Source organism: Phacochoerus africanus, chromosome 9, assembly GCF_016906955.1.
Source record: "Phacochoerus africanus isolate WHEZ1 chromosome 9, ROS_Pafr_v1, whole genome shotgun sequence".
In the NCBI taxonomy this organism is placed as follows: Eukaryota; Metazoa; Chordata; class Mammalia; order Artiodactyla; family Suidae; genus Phacochoerus; species Phacochoerus africanus.
The window spans coordinates 57,711,977-57,732,269 of NC_062552.1; the positions used below are offsets into that span (position 1 = coordinate 57,711,977).

General features: G+C 39.4%; 1 protein-coding gene across 1 annotated transcript in view; it reads right to left on the reverse strand.

Annotated features, from left to right (window-relative positions):
* Positions 1-1,031: 1,031 nt before the first annotated feature.
* ETFA (electron transfer flavoprotein subunit alpha) overlaps positions 1,032-20,293 on the reverse strand; it is an 88,502-nt gene continuing 69,240 nt past the window's right edge. Inside the window, exons 10-12 of the mRNA XM_047795479.1 lie at positions 20,139-20,204; positions 11,855-11,935; positions 1,032-1,331 (exon numbers count right to left, since the gene is read on the reverse strand). Of these exons, the coding sequence (XP_047651435.1) occupies positions 1,293-1,331; positions 11,855-11,935; positions 20,139-20,204 (186 nt within the window). The 3' untranslated portion in view covers positions 1,032-1,292. The remainder of the gene's footprint in view (positions 1,332-11,854; positions 11,936-20,138; positions 20,205-20,293) is intronic.

Genomic DNA, 20,293 nt, shown 5'->3' on the forward strand with positions numbered 1-20,293 from the left:
GCTTCTAACATAGCATCGCTGCTGCGCCTCTCACCTCATTAAAAGATGGTGGAAATGCCAATGATATCTAACTTCTCAAAGTGTTTCACAGCAAGTGATGATGACACATCAAAAAAGGTTCAATTAGTCAGTCCCAGGCTGGCCACACAGAGAGACTGGCTGGCCCTGCTCTCTCCCCTAGGTACTACTGGTCTCTTCCCATCTCTGCCCTACCATTTTCCTTGTCAACTACAATACCTCTTGCAGATTGGCTTCGGGGTAGCAGTTCTTTTCATTCAACTCGCCTGCCAACTCCTGGCCTTTCTTAGGACCCAAGAAACCTACCCATGGCTTCTTGCAAGCCTGGTCAAAGCCTCCGCAGCCTCTGTTTTGGGGGCCTGCACTCACACCAGCTTCCCGCCCCTTGGGACACTCTCAACCTCAGCCATGCCCTAGGACAGCAGAGGGAAAGTGCCGGAGCTGACCGCACATACGGGCCAACTTGCACACTCACTACTTAAGACGGCCCAGAAGATGCCACCAGGAGGGCAAAAGAAAAGCCAGGGCTTTCTCTGGGCAGGATTTTATACCTTAACAATAACATCAAACTATCTCCTTAGCATAAGAGGCCCCTCCTTCTCAACTTCACTCTCCTTTACAGGCACAAAGTCCCATAAGCTGACAAAATCTTAAAATGAAATGGAAAATTTAACTTAAGCCGACTAAATATATTCAGCAGGTTCTGGTTTAAGTCAAGTTTGCTTTTGTCACATGAGCTATGATTTTCTGAAGAATGGACTATGTTTTATGTAATGTTCAGGCTCTGTAACCAAGCTTTTTTAACTATAAATTAACCAATCTAGTTCCCCTCTCTCAATGACTAGATTGTGTTCATTAGGCTGGTGGAACATTCATGTTTATAGTTTTGCCTAAAACACACAGAGCCTCGCATGAACAAGACAGGCAAAGAAAAATTAATAAATTAATTTTCACTCCCTTTTTTTTCAATTTTCTCTCTTCCTTTACAATGACAGGCATATTTCTGGTAATAATTGTAATTCTATGGAAAAGTTTATTATATTTTTTATTACAGAATAAGAAAATTCCAAAAAATAACTGTTTGGAATCACACATAATTAAGAAGAAACATAATAACCCCATAAAAAAGCATTCTGATATGCGTTAGCATTTTTCATCAAATTATGAAATACAGCTCTCCATGCTTTCCAATGATTGTTATATTAGCCATGAATTTCTTATGTTTTCAGCTCAATACTTGGATATAATTTTCCTTCTTAAGACATGGTCATGACTCATTTTTTCTTCAATAGCTCAGTCATTTCAGGAACTACCTGCAAATTAAAAAAAGAAAAGTAATTAAGACACTTGAGTCTTCAGTGAGATATGATCACAGCTCCTTAAGAAGTACAGAGAGCCAAAAGCAACAATGCGCATCACCACCAAAGCACCAAGTGGCCCTCTCTCCCCTCCTCCCATCATGGGAGACAACAAACATTGGGAGGGAGACACCACCTTGAACACATGCCCGGCAGGACCAAAAGCCCACTCGTGGCCTAAGAGCCTTTCTGACACAACCACAAACCTCAGAAAGACACCATACAGAAAACAGGAAGTCCGACTCTTCTTGTCTGTGCAGAGAGCCACGGATACTTGTTACCCTCCTGTTTCCTGGCGTCTTCCTCCCTTCACTGCATTCCTGCCTTTCCTTCAAAGTCCACACCGAAGTCTCTCGCTTCGTCATGACTTCTGTCCACCTCCTCTAGTACCTGTTTTCTCACTGCTTGTTCGTTCACTCATCATTCATTTAACAAACACTGTAGCTGTCTGTTCTTCAGACCGTTACTATTTCTGGCACATAAAAATGAGCTGCATGCTGAACTTTACCTGTTATTACTCTTTATTAAAATCAAGGCCTTGTGCTAATGCAGTGGCTGGTCAACGGACACAGTAAGAAACCACAGTGAGGGAAACAGACTGAGCTGGCTCCCACTTTAAAAAGTATTAATTACTAACCCTTAGTCTTAGCAGTTCAGTGGCTGCAACTGGAGCTTTCACTGTGGAGCTGCTTTGTGACAGCACAGACAACAGAAGAGAGCTGTGTGGGGACTGCAGGGGAATGTCACACAGAGCCCACCTGAAAACTAGCTGAGCCACTTGTGTAAAATATCAATTACCCAGTCTTGGAAGGGGCTGTCGACTGCCCCAGCTCACAAAGATCCCAGTTGAACTCGCTGCTGATGAATACAGCCTCTCAATTATTGAAGAGCGCTACATTTCCATTAGGTGGAAATAATGTGTTCGTACAAAATTTATTAAGGAAATTGTCGACATGTTGTTTCTTCCGAATGTCACTTTGTCTCCAGCCTATTAAAAGGCCCATGTTTACCATGGAGCCAGCAGGCATTAGCTCAGGGGCAGCATTAAGTGCTGGCACCACTTCTCCCATCCTTCCTCAGTGGAGAGACCATGAGCTTATGCCAGTCACACAGATGACATGCTAAACGAGCCTCATGTGGGACCTACGTGTTTCAGGAAAAATAGGCTAGAGTGCAACTTCTTTTAAATAAAACATTAATTTGGTTTAGAACACAGTTTTAAAGAACCTTACAAAATGTCCCCCTGCCACACTCCCCCAAAAAGAGGTGAGGGGTCTTTCTCTCTCCATCCTCTATATCCTTTATATTAGATAAACCTTAGACTTTCCAAGCATGCCAACGCAATGCCTTTGTTGGGAAAAAGAACCTGCCAACTCAGGTTACTGAGCATCTCTGACAGTCTGAGCACAATCAGAGAGCTGGATTCTTATTTTTGTTCTATTTTAGATAATGCAGAGGCAGCTCCTATTCAGTAAGATCAAATGAGAGTGAGCTAATGTTTAAAATAAGACTATCTACTGATATAACTCAAAGTACAACTATGTTTTACTCACTGACTTAGTATTTCCTCAGGGTAAGCACTATGGGAGATAAAGAAGTTCAGGCCTGAGTCCCAGCCACAAGGAGTTCCACCTGCTATTGGCGGGAACAGACAGAGGCCTATGAACCACCCAAGCAGAAATGTGCTCATATACTGTAATGTAAGAGGCGGGGAAGCACAGCACTAACTGCTCCAAATTCAGGAGTTTTAAGGAAAGTGAGATTGGTACAGATGAGGAAAAACTGGAACATCGACAAGGAGAAGAAAAAGATTCTGGGAAAAAAAATAAAGAGGCAGTCAGAGATAAACACTTCAGATTCCAGAAAAATAAAGAGATTAGAATAGTTATTCACTCTAGTGAATAACTATGCTAGGGAAAGGCAGAAAAGGTTTAAAAACACAGGAGGTATGCCAAATCTAATCAATGGGAACAGAAGAGCCTGTCCAACAGAGATAACTGGACATCCACATGCAAAGGAATGATGTTGGGCCCTCACCTAACACCTTATACAGAAATTAATTTGAAATGGATCAACACCCTAATACAGAGCTAAAACCATAAAACTCCTAGAAAATGACATAGTGGTAAATCATTATGACCTTGGATCATGACAATGGATTCTTAGACATAGGCAACAAAAAGATTAAAAACAGATGAATTGGACTTCATCAAAATTAAAAACTTTTGTCATCAAAGAACATTATCAAGAAAATGAGGAGTTCCCAGGTAGCCTAGTGGTTAAATATCTGGTATTGTTACTGCTGTGATGTAGGTTCAGTCACTGGCCCAGGAACTTCCACATACCATTGGCATGGCCAAAAAAAAAAAAAAAAAAAAAGAGAGAGAGAGAAAGAGACAAAGAAAGAAAGTGAAAAGACAACCTACAAAATGGGAGAAAATATTTAAAATCTCTATGTCTGATAAAGGTGTAACATCCATAATAAATGAAGAACTCTTACAATTCCAACAAAAAGACAAACAACTCAATTAAAAAGTGGACAAAGGCCTTGGATAAACATTTCTCTAAAGAAGATATACAAATGGCCAATAAGCATACACGAAAAATGCTCAAAATCATTAGTCATCAGGGAAATGCAAATCAAAACCACTTCACAAATATTTGGATGGCTATGATAAAAGGCAGACAATAACAAGTGTTAGTGAATGTATGGAGAGATTGGGGCCCTTGTATATTATCTGATAGGAATATAAAATGGTGTAGCCACTTTGTAAAACAGACTGATAGTTCTTCAAATTGTTAAACATAGAGTTATAAAGTGAACCAGTGATTCCAGTCCTAGATATATATCTAAACACAATGAAACAGTTCATAAGAATTTACTCATGAATGCTCATAGGAGCATTATTTATAACAGCCAAAAAATGGAAGCGATTCAAATGTCCATCAACTGATGAGTACAGAAAATGTGGCATATTCATACAACGGATATTATTTGGCAACGAAAAGATAAAAAGTAAACAAACAGGAGTTCCCGTCGTGGCTCAGTGGTTAACGAATCCGACCAGGAACCATGAGGTTGAGGGTTCGATCCTTGGCCTTGCTCAGTGGGTTAAGGATCTGGTGTTACCGTGAGCTGTGGTATAGGTCGAAGACGTGGCTCGGATCCCGAGCTGCTGTGGCTCTGGTGTAGGCCAGTGGCTACAGCTCCGATTTGACCCCTAGCCTGGGAACCCCCATATGCCTTGGGAGCGGCCCAAGAAATGGCAAAAAAGACAATAAAAAACAAAAACAACAACAAAAAAGTAAACAAATAAAATAGTAAATAAAAATGACAAAGAATTCCCACTGTGGCACAGTGAGTTAATGATCTGGGTTGTCTCTGTGGAGGTGCTGGTTCCATCCCAGCCCAGTACTGTGAGTTAAAGGATCTGGCGTTACTGCAACTGCAGCATAGGTCACAGCTATGGCTCAGATTCAATTCCTGGCCCAGGAACACCACATGCCACAGGTGTGGCTGAAAAGAAAAAAAAAAAAAGGCGTAAAGTGGTGATACATGTATGTTAAAACATGGATGAAATTTCAAAACATTATGCTAAAAAAACAGCCACAAAAGACCATTTATAACATGATTCTATTTGTAGAAAATATCCAGGACTGGCAATTCTACAGAGACACAAGTAGATTAGTTATTGCCAGAGGCCTGATAGGGTATGAAGAGGGAGTGACTGACTGCCAATGAGTAGGGGGTTTCTCAGTGTGATGAAAATGTTCCAGAATTAGATAGCAGTGATGGTTACGTAAGTCTGTGAACACACTCAAAACCACTGAAGGGGTAAATTTTATGGTATGTGAATTTTATTTCAGTAGAGCTATTATATTTAAAAAAAAAAAAACAAAAACTACCAGTGAAGTGGTGACCTCCGCCCTGTCACTCTCATTCTAATTATGATATTTAACATTGATTAGGCTCCCACCATGTAGCTGCATGGAAAGAAATACAAACAGGTAGGCTAATATTTAACACAAACTATACTAGGTGCAGTATAATCTCATTTAATTCTCATTACAAGATAGTGTAATATTTATATTACTTATGGGAAAGCTTACATTCAGAGAGATTATATAACTTGGCTAAGATAACTAGTATGTGTCCAAGACAGAATATGAAGAATATGAAATAAAGCTCTTAATTACTGTACCTTATTGTCATATAAAGAAAAAAAAAAAAAACAATCTTGTCCTAACTCATATGACTGTTAAAAGACAAAGTGAAAGGATGACTAAGAGAAAATAAAATGTCGAGTTCCCATCGTGGTTCAGCAGTTAACAAATCCAACCGGCATCCAAGAGGACGTGGGCTTGCTTGATCCCTGGCTTTGCTCAGTGGATTAAGGATCTGGCGTTGCCATGAGCTATGGTGTAGGTTGGCGGCTACAGCTCCAATTTGACCCCTAGCTGGGAACTTCCACATGCTGCAGGTGCCGCCCTAAAAAGACAAAAAGATAAAAAAAAAAGAAAAAAAAAGAAAATGTTATACATATACATTTTTACTCCAGACATTGAAATTTGATGAGTACAATAAGCCTTAAAGTATTATTAGTCTAATAGCTGTATATACTTGTTATTTCTGATACAACTTGAAATTTTAAACTTTTAAACAAAAATTTGGTCTGAAAAAAGCCCTTTTTAACACAGCTACATTTGACTTATGATGTTATTTTAAAATTGTAATCCCAAATAGATGATGCTAATTAATTTTCATTTATAGGAGTTCCCGCCATGGCGCAGGGCAAACAATCCAACTAGGAACCATGAGGTTGTGGGTTTGATCCATGGACTAAGTGGGTTAAGGATCTGGCATTGCTGTGAGCTGTGGTGTAGGTCGCAGACACAGCTCTGATCTGATGTTGCTGCGGCTGTGGTGTAGGCTGGAAGCTATAGCTCTGATTGGACCCCTAGCCTGGGAACTTCCATATGTTGCACATGCAGTATATGCAGCCCTAAAAAAATTTTTTTTTTAATTTATAATTTGTGCAATCATATTTTTAAATGTTATTATACCTTTAAATATTCAGCATTTAAAGATGGAAGGTGGATCTAATGAGTATATTCACTAAACCCCCTTGTCTGCTCTTCTGTCAGAATTACTATAATATTCACCTGGGTTACTCTTATTCTGATTTCAACTGAGAAAACAATTTGATTTCTGTCTAGTTCTGCTAGAGTTTGGAAAAGATGTGGTCCTATTTACTGCAACTTATCTAGGGTACAGGAGTAGTGGAGAACCACCCAGTACCCGCTGAGCTGGAAAGGCAGAGTGATGAGAAAAAGAACAGAATCAGCAGCCTGGCTTAATTGTGCCAATAACTTGCTGAGTAACCTCCCCCCGTCATTTATCTCTGGGACACAGACAACTTGAGAAAACACACTTTGGAGGGGTTCCTCATACAGTAATAAATGGGAGGCTGCAACTCAAGTAGAATTTTTAGCGTGTACTTAACTAGTTTTTTTCCCAGACTGCATTTTGAAGGACTGATTAACTTCTCTCACAATGTTCAAAGACTGGTGCTTCAGAACTTCTGAGCAGCATGAGATAGTCACTACCTTAATTTACTTCTAGCTAAAGGCAAATAAACATTATGCCTTCATCTCAACAGTCTCTCTATAGTCAAATGTGGACTTAAGGGATGGACGATGATTATTTAAGCAAATGGCAGCCCACAGTGGGTGTAGCAACATTCATTTCCATCAAAAGCCTTCAATACTAAAAAGGTAACAAGAGACAAAAACGGATAGTATGTAATGATAAAGCGACAATTCATAAGAAGACAGAACTTATTAACATATATGGACCTACAATAGGAGCATCAAAATACATAAAATAACTATTTACAGACCTGCAGTGAGAAACTGACACCAACACAGTAACAGCAGGGGGCCCCACTTACATCCACCAACCAATTCAAACAGAAAGTCAATAAGGAAAGAGCAGCCTTAAATGAAACATTGGAACAGATTTGATATAGAACAATGTACAGAACATTCCATCCAAATGCAGAATACACCTTCTTCTCAAGTGTACACATAACTTTCTAAAGACAGACCTATGTTGGGACACACACACAAAAAATCAACAGATTTAAGAACACTGAAATCCTATCAAGCATCTTTTCTGATCATAATGGTATGAATCTAGAAATCGATTATAAGAATAAAGTTGGAAAACCTTCCTATCGTGGCTCAGGGGTAAGGAACCCGACTAGAATCCCTGATGACATGGGTTCGATCCCTGACCTCGTTCAGTGTGTTATGGATCCAGCATTGCCATGAGCTGTGGTGTAGGTCTCAGATGCAGCTCAGATTCCGAATTGCTGTGGTGGTGGCAGAGGCTGGAAGCTACAGCTCCAATTCGACCCCTAGCCTGGGAACATCCATATGCTATGAGTGTGGCTGTAAAAAGAAAAAAAATGAGCTGGAAAAAAAAAATCATAAAAATGTGGAGAATGAACAACATACTACTGAACAATTATTGCGTCAATGAAGAAATCAAAAAGAGAAATAAAAAGAAAATGAAAAGATGACATACTAAAATCTATGAGAGGCAGCAAAAACAGTACTGAGAGGGAAGCTTATGGAACCATAGGCCTCTTTCAAGAAATAAGAAAAACCTCAAACAATCTAACCTTACACCTAAAGGAACCAGGAAAGGAAGAACAAGCAAAGCCCAAAGTCAGGAGAAGGAAGAAAATAATAAAGATCAGAGGGGAAATAAACAAGATAGAGACTAAAAAGATGACAGAGAAGATCAATGAAACAAAGTGTTCGTTCTTTGACAATATAAACAAAACTGACAAATTTTTGGCTAGATTCACCAAAAAAAAGAGACGGTGCTGATAAAATCAAACAAAAGAAGAGAACAATGAGTACCACAGAAATACAAAGGTTTATAAGAGAATATTGAACAGCTATATGTCAACAAATTGGACAACTAAGAAATGGACCAATTCTTAGAATCATAAATCTTTCAAGACTAAATCATGAAAAAAACACACAGTGTGGGAGTTCCTATCGTGGCTCAGTGGTTAACGAACCTGACTAGAAACCATGAGGTTGAGGGATCAATCCCTGGCCTCAGTTAGTGGGTTAAGGATCTGGCGTTGCTGTGAGCTGTGGTTTAGGTTGCAGATGGTATTGGCAGAAAAACAGATGTACAGATTGATGGGAGAGAATAAAAATCCCAGAAATAAACCTACACATATAGGGAAAAGTAATTTACGATGAAACAGCAAAGACCGTACAATACAGAAAGGATATCTCTTCAATAGATGGTGTTGAGAAAACTGGACAGCCAGAGGCAAAAATGAAACTAGATTACACCACATTGAAAAATCAATTAAAAAAGGATCAAAGACTTGAATGTAAGATCTGAAATCATAGAACTCTTAGAAGGAAACTCAGGCAATATGCCCTCTGACATTAACGTTAGCAAAACCTTTCTGGATGTCTCCTCAGGCAAAAATAAACAAATGGTAAACTAAGAAGTTTCTGCACGGCAAAGGAAATCAGCAACAAAATGAAAAGACAACTGACCAAATAGGAAAAGATATCTGTAAATCATATAGCCAAAAAGCATTGAGTATCTAAAATATACAAAGAACTAAATACACCTCAATAATAAAAGCCAACATCTTGACTAAAAAATGGGCAGAGGAGCAAAACATTTTTCCAAAGAGGACATACAGATGGCCAACAGGAATGAAAAGATGGCTGACATTACTAATTACTAGGCACTTGCAAATCAAAACCACAATGAGGTATCACTTTACTTCTGTTAGAATGGCTATTATCAAAAGGCAAGAAAAAGTAAGTGTTGGTGAGGATGCAGAGAAAAAGGAACCCTATGCACTGTTGGTGGGAATGTATATTGGCACAGTCACTACAGAAAACAGTATAGAGATTCCTCAAAAAATTAACAGTAGAACTACCACAGGAACCAGCTATCCCACTCCTGGGTATTTATCCAAAGAATATGAAAACACTAACTTGCAAATGATATATGGGGACCCCTAGGTTCATGGTGGCATATTTACAACAGCCAAGAACTTAAGTGGCCATCAATGGATGAATGGATAAAGAAAATGTGGTGGGGTGGGTGTGTGGGCGAGTGTGGAGGTACATGTATTATTATATGCAACGGAATATTATTCAGCCATTTTAAAAAAAGATGAAATCTTGCCATGTATGACAACACGGACAGACAAACCTTGATGGTATTATGCTAAGTGAAATAAATCAGAAGGAAAAAGATGATTTCACTCAAATATGGAACATAAAAAAACAAAAGTCCCCCCCAAAACAAAGTAAATGAACACACCAAATAAAAACAAACATGTAGAATCAGAGGGCAGAGTAGTGGTTGCCACAGGGAAACGGTGCAATGAATGGGTAAAGGGGATCGACTGTATGGCGACAGGTGGAAACTAAATTTTTGGTGGTGAGCACACTGTGTATAGAAGTAGAAATATGTTGTACACATGAAACATAATGCTATAAACCAATGTTATCTCAATAAAAAATACATTTTTTTTTAAAGTGGGCTTCCTAAAACACCAAAAATAGCTTGAGAATCTCAGGCTGCAAATCACCTGACTGGATGGTTTTTGAGATCCCTTTCTACTTCTACTGTCATAGGACTCTCACTGAGATACCTCATTGAGTGTGCGTGCATGCACGCGCCCCCCCCACGCAACCCAGACATATATTCTCTCTCATGTCACACCTAGAAGCTGCTCTTATTGCAAGAGGCACACTGTGTGGGACACCCTTGCATCTATCACCGCATCTATCACTGCATCTCTCACTGCTTCAGAGACGTGCCTGCCCCAAGGGAAGTGTCCACTGTACAAACATCACAAATTTCCAACTGTTTAGCACATCATTTTTTCAACAAGTAAAACATAGTACACAAGCAGACAAAAAAACATACCTTAAAATAAACAAAATTTCTTATAAACTTATTAAAATATTCTCTTGAGGAAAAATAAAAGGCAACTACAGACATGTTTGCAAACATGTCAACATTATTTACATGGTTAGAGTTCAGAAAGTGCTTAATTTCATTTTGTAAATTAAAAGGTCTTTAATCTCACTGGAACTAAATTAATGCTACTTGAATAAAGATATCCTTATACAGAAATACAAAAAAAAAATTCTTTTTCATACTATCTTTTCCTCTCACTAGGATATATTAGTGGTCAAATGGCCACCACTACTGTTTGTTCTTACATAGCTCGGCCAGGTCATGGGAGAAGCTAACCCACCTAAACCCTACATTTCAGACTCAGAACCCTAGGATCACAGAAGATGGGCACCATTCTTCCTATGCAAGATGCAGGCACTTTGGCGGGGCGGGGGGGGGGGGGAGGTCCTGACGGGAAAGATGGTTTATGCTGACCCAGGGCAACAGTCCCATTCTAGTCTCTGCATGCAGTCTGGGCCACTACACTGAGTAATTACTGAGCATCTGAAGAGCTCATCCTTCACTGAGCATGAACATATAATTCAAAGTACAGATGTGCTCTCCAGATCTCCAGATCGTTTATCTGGACCTACGTGGTGCTGGTGAAGCCATGGTAATGGGTCAATCCTCTTGCTGAGGAAACCACTGCTGGCTCTGTTCTCAGGCTATAGCCCCTTTATTAACGCCCAGTTCCTCACTACAGTAAACCCCAGGTTGGATGTTATTTTCAAAGCCCCAATTCCCTGTATGCGTGATCTCCACACAAGGTAACCTAGAAGCTTGTAGACAGGTCCTGAGGGACAAAAGGAGGCCAGGCTATGCATGAGCTATGACCTTTAAATGTGGCCAAATGAATATCAGAGGCCTAACAGTACCACTAAGGTAATTTCTTTCATGGGGAGGACAAATACAGGGGTGGTAGGAGGGTGGAAAAAACGCAAAAAATGAAGGTTTGAGGAGTGGGAAATGTGCTCTTCCCTATACTTGTCACTGTTAGGAAGGCCTTTAAATAATTCTCAAACACAACAAGCAGAGCATATTTGTTGAGTCAGACAGAGTGAACCTGAGGGCACACTCATTCCATGGAAAGCTATTAAACCTCTGAATGAGGGGTTATGATGTGAACTTCTTTAAGGTACCCAGCAAGTATGATTCTAGGTTATAATTACTTGAGCTGTCTCACAATGCATACTAACTTCACATGTGAGATACCAAGAGCTATGTGAATGTTTGAAAGACAATATGGACTTCTTAAAGGGAAAGTTATATTGCTCCATGTAAACATAATATACTAAGCAGAAAAATGCTTCACTCTAAGTAGTTAAAAACTGCATTATATACACATACGGACACACAAATACACGTTTTCCCATAACAGCTTCCTCCCTAACCAGCTCCTGGATGTTCTTAGATGACAATCTAGATGACAGCCGTCACTCTCAAGGCCCCAGCTTACCTTGAATAAATCTGCGACTATTCCATAATCTGCCACTTGAAAAATTGGAGCTTCTGGATCTTTGTTAATAGCCACAATTGTCTGTGAAACAAAAACAAAGAGTTTGGCCTTTATTAAGAAAACATACCACACAGATCAATGGTTCTATTTTAACTTCCCTAACAACAAATTTATATCCTTAAAAACGTCTACCAAGTAAGATCAGTTTGATTCATTTGCGCCAATACTGCAAAATTTAGAAATTTTTAGGTTGGGACATAACAAAATTAACATCCATGCCCACCACTAGCCCACTGAAGCATTAAAAAAGATTTTAAATCTTTTTTTTTTCTTTTTCGGGCTATACCTGTGATATATGGCAGTTCCTAGGCTAGGGGTTGAATAGGAGCTGCAGGTGCTGGCCTACACCACCGCTACAGCAATGTGGGATCCGAGCCGCATCTGCAACCCAAGGCACGCTTGTGGCAATGCTGGATCCCCAACTCACTGAGCAAGGCCAAGGATCGAACAAACATCCTCACAGACACCATGTCAGGCTTCTAATCCAATGAGCCACAACAGGAATTCCTAAATTATTTTTTAAAATTACTTTTTTGACTTGTGAAAAAAATGTTCTACATAAGCAACACATCAGAAAAGAGGATCTGGGAAGATAGTCAAGTAGGAAGCCGGGGTAATCTGCTGGCCCACCTACACAAATGAACTGGCAGAATCTTTCTAATGTAACCATTCTGGAATGTTACAGTCTATTAAAAGTTTGCAACTTCCAGGGGGAAGATGTGCATGGTAAACTGCAGCTCTTAGCACAACACCTGCTCCCATCCTCTACTCCCAGCCCTGGTGGCAGGTAGCTGTACTCCTAGAGCAACCTGCACACAGTCTACAGGAGCCAGAGTGAGCAAAAAAGACCCTGTCCTCCGAGAATTGGCGAATATGTGCTTTGATCATGGAATGCTGCTTCTGATCACGAAAGTGCAGACAAAGAGGAGGGTGGCTACTGCTTTTGTACCTCGACCATTATTCATTCCCTTCCCCCAGCATTCAAAGTTATTTCTGGGGATTTAAAGGATCAATACACTTCATTTTTCTCTTTTTTTCTCCCTCCAGAAGTCATACACTAAAGACTAGGACATTCAAAAGTAAATGCATATAATCCAGCTGTCTTGGGTTCTGAGGGATTTGATGCTGGCAGGCATTTTTGGCAGGTTGAAGGAAGAGGCCTGGGTGAGTGGTCCTTAGGTGTGTGTAAAGAATCTTTCCTCAGAAATGCTCCTATACCACCACCGCCAGACAATGGCTGCTGGCAAATTCAGGTCTGGGCAACTACACCTGACACAGGGATTTCAGCCACCTCCTGTCACATTGGTGTTTTTCTGGACTATGAGTTGGGAGAAGTTTCTTTTTACAACTTGTACGATAGATTGCATTTATATACATTCGGTGTCATTTTTCAAGGAAAATTTATGCCCTACTTCTCTGCTGGAACTTTTTCCACATCACTTAAACTAAGAATAGTTGAAGATGAGGAATGAGCTCCCTGGGAAGACATTCTGTGTGTTCTTTCTTCCTGTGTTGGGGAAAGTCCTTATAAATAAAGAGTCTGAGTCAAAAAAAAAAAAAAAAGAAAGAAAGAAAGAAAAAAAGTAAATGCATATATGGAGAAAACTACAAAGTGAACAACCATGTCCAGAGAAAGGCACAGGTTCTGAAAAGATGCAAGAAAACCTTACATTTATACTTCAGATTAATCCTTGGCACACAGACAGCCTACACTGATGCAAAAAGAAAAAACAAAACAAAACAAAAAAAAAACGGAAATAATAAAGATACTAACAAAAACCTAGCAAACCCTGGGGAAGAAGAGAATCTGATTTCCAGAGATACCACATTATTAGATTCAAATGTCCAGTTTTCAACAACAACAAAAATCTCAAAGCATACAAAGAAACAGAAAAGTATGGCCCACTCAAAGGAAAAAAAAAAAAAACAACAAAAAACTGCTCCTGAAAAAGACCTAATGACAGATCTACCAAGACTTTCTAATTAAAAAAAAAAAAAAAAATTTATGGCACATCCATGGCAAACGCAAGTTTCCGGGCCAGGGATTAAATCCAAGCACAGCTGTAACCTACATCACAGCTGCGGCAACACTGGATCTTTTAACCCACTGTGCCTGGCTGGGGACTGAGTCCACACCTCTGCAGCAACCTGAGTCACTGTAGTCAGATTCTGAAACCACTGTGTCATAGCAGGAATTCCTAACCAAAGACTTTAAAACAACTGCCTTAAAGATAAATGAAGATGAAGTTAAGAAAATAATGTATGAAAAAAATGGAAAAAGCCAACAATAAGAAAAAATAAAAAGAAACTCAACAGGAGCTGAAAAAGTACCAAAACTGAAATGAAAAATTCAGAGAGCCATCCAAAGGTAGATTTGATCAGGCAGGAGAGAGAGTCTGCAAACTTGAAGATAGGACAATGGAAATTATCAAGTTTGAAGAATGGAAAGAAGAAAGATTTAAGAAAAGTGAAATAGCCTAAGGGACCTGCGGACTACCATCAAGAGGACCAAAATACCTATGGTGGGAGTCCCAGAAGGAGTAGAGAGAGGAAAGGGCAGAGAGGATATTTAAGTAAATAATAACTGAAAACTTCTCAAATTTGATTGAAGATATGAATAGCAACATCTAGGCAGCTCAACAAACTTCAAGTAAGATAAATTCAAAGAAACTCACATTGGTATATATATACATAATTTAATACTACTCGGCCATAAGAACAAAATAATGCCATTTGCAGCAACATGGATGGGAACTGGACACTCATACTAAGTGAAGTTAAGTCAGAAAGAGAAAGACAAATACCATATGCTATCACTTGTATCTGGAATCTAATATATGACACAAATGAACCTTTCCACAGAAAAGAAACAAACTCATGGACCTGGAGAAGAGACTTGCGGTAGCCGAGGGGGAGGGAATGGGATGGACTGGGAGTTTGGGGTTAGTAGATGCATTTGGAGTGGATAAGGAATGAGATCCTGCTGTACAGCACAGGGAACTGTATCTAGTAATTTGTGATGGAACATGATGGAGGATAATGTGAGAAAAAGAAAATGTGTATGTGTGGGTCACTTTGCTGTAAGAAGAAATTGACGGAACATTGTAAAGCAATTATAATAAAAAAAATAAAAACCTTAAAAAGAGAGAGACCCGGAGTTCCCGTCGTGGCGAAGTGGTTAACGAATCCGACTAGGAACCATGAGGTTGCGGGTTCGGTCCCTGCCCTCGCTCAGTGGGTTAACGATCCAGTGTTGCCGTGAGCTGTGGTGTAGGTTGCAGACGCGGCTCGGATCCCGCGTTGCTGTGGCTCTGGCGTAGGCCGGTGGCTACAGCTCCGATTCAACCCCTGGCCTGGGAACCTCCATATGCCGAGGGAGCGGCCCAAGAAATAGCAACAAAAACAACAACAACAAAAAAGACAAAAGACAAAAAAAAAATAAAAAAAAAAGAGAGAGACCCACAATGGAACAGATTATAATCAAACTTTCAAAAGCTAAAGATAGAAAGACAATCTTGAAAACAGGAGGAGAGAAGTGATTTGTTACATACAAGGGGTACTTAAGATTATTAGCAGATTTTACAACAGAAACTTTGGAGGCCAGAAGGTAGTAAGTTGATATATTCAAATTGCTAAAAGAAAAAAAAAAAACTGTCAGCCAATAATCCTATATCCATAAAACTGTCCTTCCAATGACTTGCAGAAGTTGAAAAACTCATCCTAAAATTCACATGGACTTTCAAGGGACCTCAATGGAATAGAAGAGGGAGCCCAGGAATAAACTCATATATATGGTCAAAGGATTTTTGACAAGGGTGTTAAGATCATTAAATGAGGAAAGGATAACCTCTTCAACAAATTGTGTTGAGAAAACTGGATAGCCACATACCAAAGAATGAAATTGGCCCCTTACCTTTGCGGCAAACATAAGGACTTAAACTTTTTTAAAGTTCATCTAACAGGCTGACCACATAGTTAACTTATACAAAAACTAACTCAAAATAGATCAAAGATTAAACATTAGACTTAGAATTAAAAATTTTTGTGGCTCTAAAGGCATTATCAACAGAATAAAACGCAACCCAGAAAGTGGGAGAAAATATTTGCAAATCATGCATCTGATAAAGGATTAATATACAGAACTTTTTTTTTTTTCTCTTTAGGGCTGCACCTGCAGCATATGGAGGTTCCCAGGCTAGGGGTCCAATTGGAACTACAACTGCGGGCCTATGCCACAGCCACAGCCACATCAGATCCGAGCCGCATCTGCAACCTACACCACAGCTCACAGCAACTCGGGATCCTTAACCCACTGAGCGAAGTCAGGGATTGAACCTGCAACCTCATGGTTCCTTAGTCAGATTCATTTCCACTGTGCCACAACAGGAACTCCAGAACATTTTCTTTTTAAATTACTAAATTCAAAAACAAAAAACATAAATAACCCGATTCAAAAATTGGGTGAATGGTTTGAATAGCCACTTCTTCAAAGAAGATATACAAATGTCCAAAAAGCACTTGAAAAGATGCTCAACATCACTGACCACTGATTAGGGAAATGTTAGATTTCAACTTTAAATAGTAATAAATACATACCCTAACTCATACCCTTTGTAGCTCAAACTATTTATCCTCCACATACTGCGTTCCATTTAGTATTTAAAATTATTATCCTGGGTCTACTGTGAGAATATAAAAGTTAACTATGTGGTCAGCCTGTTAGTAAAGATGAACTTTAAAATAAAAAAGTTGGAGCTCCAATTGTGGCGCATGGGAAACAAATACAAATAGGAACCATGAAATTGCGGGTTTGATCCCTGGCCTCAGTCAGTGGGTTAAGGATCCAGCATTGCTGTGAGCTGTGGTGTAGGTCACAGGTGCGGCTCGGATCTGGTGTTACTGTGGCCAGCAGCTATAGCTCCGATTGGACCCCTAGCCTGGGAACTTCCATATGCCGCAAGTGCAGCCCTAAAAAGCAAATAAATAAATAAATAAATAAGTAAAATAAAAAAGTCCTTATGTTTGCAGCAAATAAATGTACTAAAACAAGTAAATTACTACTTCTCCTACAAAATTACCACAAGTTCCTCTTATCTCCCATAAAATTTTTAAATGTAAAAGGTTACAATGACAGATTAAGGGAAAATAGTCACTATAAAAAGGTGTTATGTTTACCAATTATTGTATTAACAATTTATAATAAATTGCACATTTATTTTTACAATTTATTTATAGCTTTATTTATATGTTACAAATACCTTGGTATTTCCCATAGATGCTTCTAACGCCATTGCAATTAAAGTAAAATTAGGGAGTTCCCATCCTGACTCAGTTGAAACCAATCTGACTAGCATCCATGAGGATGCAGGTTTGATCCTTGGCCTTGCTCAGTGGGTTAAGGATCTGGCTTTGCCATGAGCTGTGGTGTAGGTCACAGACGTGGCTTGGATCGTGCATTACTGCGGCTGTGGTGTGGGCCAGTAGCTACAGCTCTGATTCGACCCCTAGCTGGGGAACCTCCATATGCTGCAGGTGCAGCCCTAAAAAGACAAGAAAAAAAAAAAAGTAAAATTAGAGTTTTGGCTCTAACATGGTATTATTTTACTAGGTAGATTATAATGATTTCAATCTCTTGAAGTAAAATTAAGTTTCCCTCTGCCTATTTATTCTATCTCATGAAAACAGCCAGAACCCATTTTTAAAGTATTTTGATACAGTCTGACTTAAAATACAGGCTACATGACATATATGTAATTTCTCTAGAGGGGCCCTGAGGCAGAATATTCCTGAGATCAGAGCACAAGGTAGTCCAGGTAACTAATGACCTAGAGAATACATGCCACAAATATTAAAGTGGGTCAGAGAGAATAAACAAAGATTTCAGTATGGGCCTAAAATCCAGTCACAAGGACAAACATTTTGAATCACAGGCATTGATTTGCATTGAGGTGTTTCTCTTCTGGGAATATACAGCCTGCTTCATAGCTACTAGCAGAGATTTATTTAATTAACATGGTTAATGAGTTTCCTGGAAGCCAACTAGTCAAACATCTGACAGTTTAATCATCTGAAAGCTTTTTCATCCCACTATATAAAAGTTATTTTTAAAGAATAAGCATGTTGGGAGTTCCCATCGTGGGTCAGCAGTTAACGAACCCGACTAGTATACATGAGGACTCAGGTTTGATCCCTGGCCTCACTCAGTGGGTTACGGATCTGGCGTTGCTGTGAGTTGTGGTGTGGGTTGCAGATGTGGCTCGGATCCAGCGTTGCTGTGGTGTGGGGGGCAGCTCCAGCTCTAGCTCCTATTTGACCCCTAGCCTGGGAACCTCCATATGCCGCATATGTAGCCGCAAAAAGATTAAAAAACAACAACAACAACAAAGAATAAGCATGTAACTGTGGCAAGGAACCACTATAGTATTTAAGCAAAAAGATCTGAGCTTGTTACAGTTTTTCTGATTACTAAGAGAATATTCCTTAATTATCAACTATAAATAACTATGATAAAAAATCCTGGGAGTTCTCTTGTAGCGCCGCAGGTTAAGGATTCAGTGTTGTCACTGTAGCAGCTTGGGTCGCTGCTGTGACATGAGTTTGATCCCTGGCCCAGTAATTTCCACATGTTATGGACACAGCCAAAAAACAAAAACAAAACAAATAAAATCTTGCTTGCACCCTAGAGCTTTTTTTAATTTGTCAACATAAATTCACACTCATCTTTCTTACATTTTAAAAGCTCAGATTGTATTCAACCATTATTATATATGTATACAGTTCCATCAAATTTCATATTCTTTCAACAATACCATGATGCTAACTAAAACTGCAGCTTATCTGCAATGCAACTATCAGATTTAAACCAATCACTTAATATCCTACTTTAGAGCTTAACCAAAATTACAACCCAGGACTGTTGTCTTCCACACAAGATAGTGATGACAGGGACTACTTCTTTTTCATTTAAGCATCCCCAGCATCTAGTACAAAGTATGTGCTTAATAAATATTTGTTGACTTGGCTCAAGTTTATTATTATGGATTGTTCCCTATCATTGGTCTCCTTACTTCAATTGTTCCCTTTTTGCTTTGACATATACTCTCTAGTCCATTTCTCCCCCAATCTAGCCCTGCTGGCATAGAATGGGAATTTTCACCAGGATCCTCTAAGCAGGCAGAGTCTTTTATTTTAGAGAGGCAGAATTCTAGATATGTCTGAATTGGCCCAGCCAAAACTATTTTTTTCAGGTTGCTGGTGTTAGAGTGGGTTTTTTTTTTTTCCCCCTTTAATGCAGCAGTAACATTTTCCCCACTGGCATTGCTGTTTTCAGAGCTCAGAAAAGAAACCTGCCATCCAACTGTGAAATCTGACTGGTTTTGGGCCAATTCATTTAGAGGTTACAAGGAGGTAGTGCCTGCATCTTTTCAAGTTAGAAGTTAAACCTGTTAAAAGTTTTATTACCTTTTATATCAAACTTCCATCTGAATGGATAAAAGCAAGAGTGTCAGAGGCATCTCTGACTTCATGAAAGACTAAGTTCATAATTCAAACCGTGCATTGTTATGCATGAATTAATGTGTCATATTCTGAAATATATGTTCACAGAGTCATCACACAGGACTTCCAGATAGGGTCCAAGTACTAAGTAAAGATGAAGTGTTTCCTATACCGGCTGTATTTTTGATAATTACTGAGGTTTTAAAATGCTCTGACCCCAAATGAGTCAGTCACAATTTAGTGACAACTCAAGAAGAGGGGCCCTGCTGACATATGAGGGTGGGACCATTAGGGGACTAGGGTGAAGCAGTCAGAGAATCAGGCATCAGAACCTCATAAACTAGTTAATTGTCAGAAACTCATCACGTTGTTTCCACCCCACATTTTCTTTCCATAGCCTGTCCGAACTGAAAGGGATCTTAGAGATCATCATCCAACATCTGTATCTGGCAGACAAAGAAGTGAGGTATAAACCACATCCCACGGTAAGCTGACAGTGGGGCTGGGATTCAGGGTCACACCTCTCCCCATGACACAGCACCGCCTCTCCTACCAATGGTGCATCTTCAGGCAGGGTACACTAGCTTATGTTTCTTTCAGTTCCTAGATTTGTTAAAGTGAATGGTTCAACTACACACACTGTAACTACATGGAAACATACTAGTGAAATCCAAATTTTAAAAGATGAAAATTTCCCCTCTCGGCATCATTATTATCATGTAGTTACCTTACTGTCTTTCATCCCAGCTAAATGTTGGATGGCTCCAGATATTCCTACAGCAATATAAAGTTCCTGAAACAAAAGAGACCATGTCATTAACATGTATTTACATTGTATTATACCTTCCAAAGCATGTGCTATTTAGCATTTAGCAAATTAAA